Source organism: Sycon ciliatum, chromosome 8 (genome assembly GCF_964019385.1).
Source record: "Sycon ciliatum chromosome 8, ocSycCili1.1, whole genome shotgun sequence".
NCBI classification, from domain to species: domain Eukaryota; kingdom Metazoa; phylum Porifera; class Calcarea; order Leucosolenida; family Sycettidae; genus Sycon; species Sycon ciliatum.
Window position 1 is genome coordinate 26,493,110 of NC_088650.1, and position 10,004 is coordinate 26,503,113.

A 10,004-nucleotide genomic window follows, 5' to 3' on the forward strand; every position below is an offset into this window, starting at 1 on the left:
GCCAGATTTCCACAGATGTCAACAGTGCGGTGCCACAAATTTCTAAGGTACCAAAGGTATCATGGAATTTCTTCATACACTGGTGTGCGAGGTACACGAGTAGAGCCGACAAGAATCGATAAAACCAATATGTCGATCGTTAATGATATTGGTTGATCGTCAGGAGTTATTGAATGATCGTTTCAGCCCTAATTTTCTTGATAACTGCCGATAATTTATCAGGGCATTTGCTAAGTGTGCTGGTATCTGAGGATTTCCAAATAGCATGCCACTTATTGCAGCACTTCCTTGCAAACAGGCCACCTGTTGACCTTCTTTGGGTGCGTCTGAAACTTGCTGATTTTGCTTTAGCCATGCCAGGCAGGTCCTTTCGAAGACTTGGGCCCCTAGTCTAGACAGCTATGACCAGCCTTGAAACAACTAGCAAAGGTCCTCGAAATTACTAAGTGCTCACTGCCGTAGAGAACCAACACGTGTGGTGACCAAGTTTTTGTTTCAATTTCCGTGTGAAAACGCCTCCGTAGATTTCCTCCTATCTTGGCACGCGTAGTCCACATGGTCTGGCCAAATCAATGTCTTCAAAAGAGGATTTCCCTGGTTAGATCTTGCCAGGTACCAGCCGATATAGTACGATGTCCAGCTGACGATAGTCCATTTTTGAGCTGGAAGAAAGTGCCTCGCAAAACCTGTGTGCGAAGTCGAGAACAGTGTAATGATGAACGTATTCGTAGTAACCTCTGTAGCCATCACCCAGCGTCGTAGAGGCAAGCTATGAAGTAACTCGACTCTAGCTGGTCTTCTTCCTCAGACACTTCTTCGCCATTCCGTCCTTCTTTTCCATCCCGATTTATTTACGAGTTTTTTTTCGGTTTGGATGGTCACGGCTTGTTGGCCGCGTCTAGATATGCAAGTGATCATCTGCGCAGTGCGTTCGCTGATATCCCTACCTGGAGTTTTCCTACCAGCAAAGAACTCCAGTAGAATAACAATGCCGCATCCGGTGTCGCGCTTCCGAAGGTGCCTCGGCATATTGACTCAGTGTGGAAATGTCACTCACCGATAGTGGTGTCGATGAAGCAAACGCCATACTGCGGAACACCAGCACACTCACTAGATGCCTGAAAACAGAACACACGCAGCCGAAAAATCAATATCAGTGTATGCGTGTGTGTGCGTGCGCGTGTATGCATGAGTGTGTGCGAGGGGGGGGGGGGGGACATACACTACGATTGCCACACGAGAGACAGTTTACAATTGCCATAAAAGGGAAAAAGGGCAAAGCATTCCCTTCGGATGGAACGGAGGACACCAAGAATGTCTCATGAATCCGATTATAGTAGAGCTATCAGTGAATACACCAGACATGCACAGGGGGAAATTACGATGTAGTGTAATTGTGAACGAGCTACGGACACATGGCTGACAAACAATTTGAAAGCTCAAACGGGCACCCTTCGGTCCTGTGTACAAAAGAATACAAACAGCCAGATGGCAGGCTCTCACCTTCTCCGTAATGGCCAGCAGGTACGCGTTGGCAGACTCGGACGACGTGTCGGCATCCATGAAGTTGTAGGTCTTGGTGCCGCGCGTGACAATAGAACAAATCTCACGGCGAACTGTTTTGTCGCCCTTGCCAATAGCTGAAAGACAAGAAAAGGACGAGAGCATAAGAAACTGGGGAATAAAGGATCGTATTGAAGACTGATTGTGTTCGATAAGAGATCGCTAGTGGTACGAGTCTACCTGGCATACTGAATACGCACCAGCATTACATGCCTGGAAAGTACGCGACTACAGACACTATCTGTACGGTACAACACTACTAGTGATTGGTTGACAGCAAGGAGTTAGGACGCGCTGTGTTGAAAACACTGCCCCTGACTACCACCATCATCGGTTGGCAGAGCCACCTTGTAACATGCCGTCAACCAATCAACACGTTAAACAACCAAACAAGGCCTACCTATACAACACTACTATTGTGTGAAAGTTTCATACATAACACAGGATTTCCGGTAACATTGGTGATGCCGACATTTGCCACAGCAGCATGCTGAAAACAAATATAGGCGCTGCTGCACTCTACTGCACTCGTGTGTACTTCAATACGTCGATTACTTGTCAGTTCACAGTTCAAAACGGAACATCCGTAAAATTGTCTACGGTACTGCCCCGTCGTTGGCTGGAAAAGATGAGCAATGTCAACACTGAAAGGAAGTGTTTGCTAAACCCTGGCCCTCTGTTGTTCAAGGAAAGGATAGACTCGGATGGAGAGCCAAAGATTCATTCATAGTAAAGAAAAGGACCAAAGAACTCGGTCAGTGTCGTGCAATGCTATCGCATGAGCTGACTGTGAAGTACTTGTGTGTAGGTAACTGATGGTGTTAGTGGACATTGTAGAGTACTTGTAGTTCCTTGGTCCTTTTCTTTGTTGTTCACTCACTTTTCTTATTCCGCTCCTCCAGCATCTGCGGCGTTTCCGTTTGCTCCACTCTCGCAACCCTGTGCACATCCACAATCGCACCAGAGATTACTAGTTACATGACACGTATTATGCTGAAGAGCAGGTCCAAGACTCTGATTGCATTCTATGTGTGTGTGTAAGAGCAGGTCCAACACTCTGATTGCATTCTATGTGGCGGTTAACCCTTTGTGTACCAGCCCCATCTCGAACCGTACCATATGGTACGGTTCGCTGCACTCCAATCAAGCGCGCCGTTCCCCGCCGCCGTAGCTCCGATCAAGCCGCGGTTTTTTGCGCTCGACAGCTGAGATCCCACTGAAAATTTTGATGTATGATATGGGTAGGTTGCCATTTGAAAGTATGGAGAACGAACGCGTTCAAAAGTATGCTTTTCAGCGCAAACAATTGTCGCTGTTTCGATCGTGTTCTCGCTCAGTTTCTCTGCTTGTAGCGAAGATGTAGCTTGTTCCAGGTCATGTTGACGTCTTCTAGATGTGGTGGACGATTGGAGAGATCGGCTGTGGCGATATCATCGCGGAATGCGACTCGAAATTGAAAATTTGTATCGCTGATCCCATCGCAGTATTCGCTCTCAAAACAGGAGCGAGAGGGAGGGCAGCGATGGCCTAAAATCGTCAAGGCAGGCGTAATTCACCAGCCAGCGACTGCTTCTTGTCTTCTCTTTCACTTACCTTACGCTGGATGTGAGTAGATGAAGAAAAATATAGATTTCGAATCTGACACAAGAATTCAAAATTTGCAATTTTGAACCAATTGTTTTACCTCAAATGTGTGACAATATGACCATATCCCTGGTATGTTGTTGCTATTCATGCACTGAGACAACGCTTATGAGGTTGTTTTGTCCCTATGTTCCTAGTACATGAGCACAAGCTAATTCTCAGTCTATTTTTTTGTGATACCCTGGCTGGTCAGAAATATGCACAATTGGCGCGTATCTTTGGTATTCCACCTATGGCCTTCATATACTACTGCATGCTGTACCAATATCCATGCTTACCTGGGTGCAGTGATACATATGGAGTCAGGAAAACACAACTTGCATATACAAAAGTCGTCTAGATTTCATACCATGGTTGCTTCTTTGGCTGCGATAGCCCCTTACATACATTAGATGGCTGGTACATAAAGGGTTAAAACAGCCAATACCAGGCAAGCAACTCCGACAACACAGTTTTAAGGCAAAGCACTGGAATCTGGGTGATGTAAATAAGGGAATTCTAGAACGGACGGAATTGTGTGTCACCGAACGCCCCCCAATAAACCCATTGCGCAATGACATAATTTGTACCATAAACACCCCCGGACAGCCACCTGGGCATGGTCGTCTGGGGCGTTGAGCAGTGCACTCCTGATCCCAGTGTACTCACATGCATTACTCATACCGTCCATATTTGGCAATGCGCAAGGGGCGTATAGTGCTGTGCTGAAACACAACACAACAACAACTTACCTGTATCCTTTCTGCACTAGCTGGTCTGAGTAGCGACCGAATCCAATTTCTGGAAAGCCAGAATGACAGTATGCACCCTAAAACGAGCACGCGCGCATCCACACAAAAATCACGGACATGATGTCGGACATGTGACAATGTGTGAATACAACAATACTACAGTCCATTCAGAAAAAGATGGACTTCTAGCTTTCGCCCATAAATGGGTCAAACGTTGAGTTTTTTTTTTTTTAAATTTCTGCAATCCTCTATGGAATCCTCTTCCAATTACGTTTCTGAAGTCTATTTCTCCAAAAAGCAAGCCATAGCAAGAATAGGATTTCGGCCAGGTTTTGCCCCAAGAGCACTGAATTGGGAAAACCCATCAAAATCCACGCCGTTTGACCCTGCCTGTAACAGTGCATTGTACGGTTCGAACACCAGTTCAGGTACCCTTTTTGGACCCTTTTTCAAATTTCAAATTTCACAGCACTGCACTGTGTACGATAAAATCTTCAAAAATCGCCTAACACGGGAGCTCGCCAGAGCCCATCTTTTTGTGAATGGACTGTAGTTACAATACCTATTGAGAGACAAATGGGCATATGTGCATATCCCAGCATGCCTATGGCACCACAATGTGACATACACACTCTATTCATCCCCTTTGGGTTAAGAAAGCCTGATTTTTCAGAATGAAGGCTCAAACCCCATTATAAAGTCGAAAATCTAGTTTTGGGATTCTCCGCACATTATGCAATGGTATACCCATCCGGATGTGGTAAAACCTGACCGAATTTTGAACTCCCAATATCGGGACTTTCTCAGCCTCGAACGTGTCCAGAAAGAATTGCACGGGTCACACAAAGTACCATTGATTTCACTACATTACTACCGTATTTCCCCGTAAGTTAGTACGTACTAACTTTCGAACTTAGCAGCCACATGAGTACTAACTTTCGGGGGTGGTACTATCTTTCGGGGGTAAATGACACGCAGTGGGAAGCCTGCGCAACTCTAGTGTCCGTGCACATGATGTATATGTACTGTACGGTGTCTGTACATGTAGGACGGGTACGAACTTACTATCTTTCGGGGGGAACTGTCTTTCGGGGTGATAACCTCGGCAGTGGAAAGTGTATTTTTTATAGGGGGGTACTAAGTCATTGGGGAGAACTAACTTACGGGGAAATACGGTATATCACTAGGTGTGAGGCATCAAAACGTTAGGGAGCTAACTTAGTTGTGGACGAAAGGACCGTAACCAAGAGTACATAAATCAGAGTGTGCACCTCGAGATGTTTCCTGTGGGAGCGTAATTCGTGCAGTACGTCATTTCTGACGGCATGGTAAGCCACAGGTACGGTGAAAGGTTGCGTAACCAGTCACGGTGGTGCAGGTCACTAAGTTTGTCCTGATTTCGGTTTTTTGAAACGGATGGCCTGGTGAATTTACTTGTCAGCGGATGTACGCAGCATACGCAGTCACACAAAAACACCGAAATCCTAAAACAAGACGACTTAAATCATGTAAACTTGGTTGATTTCCGGTCTGTGAAACACGAAAATTTGTCGCGGCTTGGCTGACCTCACCAGGGTGACGTAGTGCACGAACTGCGCTGTTTCAGATCTGATATGCACAGTTGCACACTCTGGTTTATGTACTCTTGCCGTAACCTATCCTAACCTCCGCCGACAAGCTACAAACGAGCGAAATGTAGTCCCAAGGATGGTAACAAATAAGCAAGTATCGCTGGCGAGCGTGTCATCATCAAAGTGGTGGTGTATGCAAGACATATGAGAGCCGGTCACTAGCGTAAGGTAGTGGGGGTGAAGCTCAAATTCTTACTGGCCTCCTGTCATTGGAACACAGTTACAAATGCATAATGTGCGACGAGCCTGCAGTCAAAACACGTATGATGAGCAAAAAGGACGGCGAGAAATGCAGTATCTTGACCGTACCAGTTCTCGTAGAAATGCACGTACATACCTTCATGGCTAAGAGGCCGAGCTCCTTGATCCCTACGGCGGCGTCCATGTGGTAGAGCTCATAGAACTTACCAACCTGCCAGGAGAACATGGAGGTGCAAGTAGGTAAGAAACAAAGAACTAGGAACCTTATCAACAGTCATCACCAGCCAGGCAGAGAGAAAGCAACGACCCTAGAACTTGATCACACTGAAACTATTGGGATCTATGGATCCGTTGCGATGTCGCGAATCAGAAAACTAGTTCACACGGTGGAGAATGCCAGGCAGAACTGGAGAACAGAATGAAAAGCTGCAGCGCCAAGAGTGCTATGCACTAGTCTGTTCTGCATCCAGCGCAGACAGTACGATTGGGCCCAGAGATCACAGACCTAGTTGGCAATACCGTGACACCGTAACATACTGGAATCTCTATCCTGGAACACTGTACTACAGTCAGTCTCGTGAATAGCAACCTCAGGTAGAACACAGCAACTCACGAATAACGACACAATCACAATCTTCAGACCTACTGACCATTTGACTGTATACTTTCAACATCATGAATAACGACAATTTTCTCATGCCAGGTCAAAAAGGCAAGAATGCCACGTCAAGACACAACACAGTACCAACAACAACAACAACAACAACAACAACAACAACAACAACAACAACAACAACAACAACAACAACAACGACAACAACAACAACAACGACACCAATGTTACCTTGAAGAAGAGAATCGCATCGTAGTTGTCAATCTTCATCTTCCACCACTGTTGCATTGCCGGTGATTGTTTGCTGAGGAAGTCACGTGGGACCTGACGCCACAAACACAGCATTGCACAACAATGAAAACCAGTATCAGCACTACAAGAAGCGAACACGCAGCGCGTAGCAGTGCTGCAGTACATGCCACCTGGAGCGCTTGGGTCGAAATGAAGCCGAGACCGTATGGTCGGCAAAGCTGCTCCTGCCTCGCTCCCACTCCTGCCACTCCATGTCTCATCGCTGCCTTGCTGCTTCGTGCCGTCAAATGGTGAGTGTTTTTGTATAAAATAAATTAAATTAAACATAGTCATAGTAGGCCAGGATAAGCAATACAACTCACATAGAGAGTGCGAGGGTCGTAATCCGGATGAGACTTCAAGTGTCCTTTGGCATCTCTGCAAAGAGGAGAAGAACAAAGGGACGGGGGCCAAATAGTCTCGAGGCATGTAAGAGCTAAACAGACACTCACAGGCAGCGAGCGGCCTGCAAGCCCACACTAGAATAAAAAAACTTCTTATTATAAACACGGCGTGTGTATGTATGTGTGTGTGTGTGTGTGTGTGTGTGTGTGTGTGCGTGCGCGCGTGTGTGTGTGTCCGTGTGTTCACTGAAACCAGAACGGATGGTCTTACTTGACTTTCTCGTCCTTGATCCAGTCCAGTGTCTCATGTATGTACACAGTACCCAGCTCTGTGGAATCAGCAGCAGAGGTCGGAGCGGGAGACGACACCACCTACACACAAACACATAAGGCACGCCGATAGTGCTGAAGGGGAGGGTATCATCAGAAGAAATAAACGGAATTGCCATGCAAAAGAAAAACAACCAGCTTTGCAAAGCTCGTGACAAGCTCACTTGAAGCGGTACCATATCGTATGATAGTCTCTGCAGCATTTGCAGTGGAACGAGGCAAGTGGCTCAATCAATACGCCGGCCGTGTCGCTGCTGTAGCTGCTGCATGCATGCATCAAGCCCAATCAAGTCGATGTGAGGGCAAGACGTGTATTCAAATCGGATAGTTCTACGCATGACAAGTTGCCAATGCATAATATAGCATGCTGTGTGCCGAACATCTGTCATCCGTCTTTCTCACACATCATCAGGTTTGTATTTTCAGAAAGAGTGTTCAGAACGAGACAGGACTTACTACCTGACAGTAAGCATACGGAGGAAAACAAGATCAACTGCGCTGTCCGATGATCACTTATGCATGAAATTAAGTCACAGCTGTAAAGTTTTCAATCCATGTGTATAGGCCTCTGCACCGCAGTGTAGTGATCTGTCTAGCTGTCTCTCTTTTTCTGTCTCCCTCTCCTGTCTACCTCTGCCTCTACCTCTACCTCTGTCTGCTTCTGCCTGTCTGTCTGTCTGTCTGTCTCTCTCTCTGCCACAACTTGCTTGAAGTGTACTGTTACAGGAGAGCACTGTACTTACGGCAGGACTCTGGAACTTTGAAAGTGAGGATGCAGCCGCCATAGCAGAGAATGCATTCATTGACGAGCTTGATGATGGGCTCTTCAACTGCGTGGAGGAGCTTGGAGTTGTCAACCCTAACACATCCCAAAAGCAGACACAAGCCACAATAGAGGTAGGACACGACTGTTCGGCTATCGCCGCTGTAGACACTGGCCAGACATAAATTAGTTTTGGAGCGCCTGTTATTAATTTGACCCATTTGTCATATGAAGCCTGGGCATAAGGGCCGCGCACGGTATTGCTATGGTTATGGTCATGGCTGTATGATATCGTGTTGAATGCTTGTGAGTGGCAAGGTGACAGGACAGTAAAAGGTTTAGCACTAACCTCTTGTGAAGTACTGTTTTCGCTTTGTCAAAGCGGCTGCAGTTGTGTCTCAAACCCTGGGGAAATGGAACCCGCAAACAACCACTCCCCCTCCCCAGGACACACAAAGCAAACGCAATCGTGCATACCCTGAGAAAGAGAACAGGCTCTGCGCGGTGTCACAGGTGTCTTTCCTGCTGTAGCCGCTTTGCTGGTTGACTTGGAACGACTCCCGGCACCTGTTGATGGATGTTTGCGCTTCCGGGAGGGCGTTGGCTGTAAAAAGGACACGGACAAGATAGAAGAAACGTCATGTACAACGAAATCCACCTGTATTTTTAACGGTTCAAGGTTCGAGAATGAGTATTAAACAAAAAACAAGGAGCAAGATAGTATTCGTAAGAGCTTGCGGCAAAAAACTTGCACAAATAAACAGAGTAAAAAATCCTTATTCGCATGTGGTGGTCGATAGGAGACTCGTATTGAATGCCTAGAGCATGGCAACTTCTTGGGATTATATTGCCAACTCTGAACCTGCAAAACAACTACCAATTGCGGCCATGATTTCTCAAAAACCAACTGGTTTGCAAAGATAAATTTTCATTACACTGCACACGCGTACTATGGCTGTGCCACATCATGTCCGCATGCACAGCTGAGTTAGAAATTGCATCACCACATGTACCTCATCATCTTCATCGAAGAGGTCATCGGGATCAATACCATCCAAGGTGTCATCCTCCTCAGCACAACTCAATTCTTCATCGTCGTCGTCGCTGTCTTCTTTTTTGTCTGGGACGTACCCATCTGAACAACGAAATGTCAACAAAACGAAAGACAGAAACAAGAATGATACACCTGTTAGATCACTGAAGAGACTCGCACATATGGACAACACAAAATGATCAAACAAGACGGAGATTTTCTGCCACGGATTTAACCCGGAGAAGAAGAAACAGACAAGCTGTCACAGCGGCCATGATATTCTCATGTCCGGCTCAGTAATAGCAAGCGTCGAGCCACTCACCAGAGTCGTCTGAGTCCGACGCGATCACCGTCTTGCGTCGCTTGGCAGCGCCCTGGCTGGATGCTCTACGCGATGGACGTGATGAAGACCGCTGAATGCATACATGGCATGAGCACAACACACAAGTCAGTCAGGCAGGAGTACCGTATTTCCACGATTATAAGTCGCACCCCCATTTTCAGGTTTGAGCAATATTAATTTGATACATTGACTTCAGTAGAAATTCATGCTCGATTAAAAGTCGCCCCCCCCCCTTTTTACCCTTGAATTTTAGTGTAAAAAGGTGCGACTTCTATTCGGGGAAATACGGTGTGTACAGCATGCATGTACAGTGTTCTATGCAAGATTTCAGAGAGAGAGAGAGAGAGAGAGAGAGAGAGAGAGAGAGAGAGAGAGAGAGAGAGAGAGAGAGAGAGAGAGAGAGAGAGAGAGAGAGAGAGAGAGAGAGAGAGAGAGAGAGAGAGAGAGAGAGAGAGAGAGAGAGAGAGAGAGAGAGAGAGAGAGAGAGAGAGAGAGAGAGAGAGAGAGAGAGAGAGAG

At 46.5% G+C, this 10,004-nt stretch overlaps 1 protein-coding gene across 1 annotated transcript in view; it reads right to left on the bottom strand.

Moving 5' to 3' along the window:
- The window catches only part of LOC135822515 (DNA mismatch repair protein Msh6-like), a 29,620-nt gene extending 20,064 nt beyond the window's left edge, over positions 1-9,556 (bottom strand). The window contains exons 1-12 of the mRNA XM_065335299.1: positions 9,467-9,556; positions 9,125-9,246; positions 8,589-8,715; positions 8,092-8,207; positions 7,290-7,390; positions 6,998-7,052; positions 6,615-6,707; positions 5,907-5,981; positions 3,939-4,015; positions 2,444-2,502; positions 1,504-1,640; positions 1,058-1,118 (exon numbers count right to left, since the gene is read on the bottom strand). Of these exons, the coding sequence (XP_065191371.1) occupies positions 1,058-1,118; positions 1,504-1,640; positions 2,444-2,502; positions 3,939-4,015; positions 5,907-5,981; positions 6,615-6,707; positions 6,998-7,052; positions 7,290-7,390; positions 8,092-8,151 (718 nt within the window). The 5' untranslated portion in view covers positions 8,152-8,207; positions 8,589-8,715; positions 9,125-9,246; positions 9,467-9,556. The remainder of the gene's footprint in view (positions 1-1,057; positions 1,119-1,503; positions 1,641-2,443; positions 2,503-3,938; positions 4,016-5,906; positions 5,982-6,614; positions 6,708-6,997; positions 7,053-7,289; positions 7,391-8,091; positions 8,208-8,588; positions 8,716-9,124; positions 9,247-9,466) is intronic.
- Between the last annotated feature and the right edge of the window lie 448 nt (positions 9,557-10,004).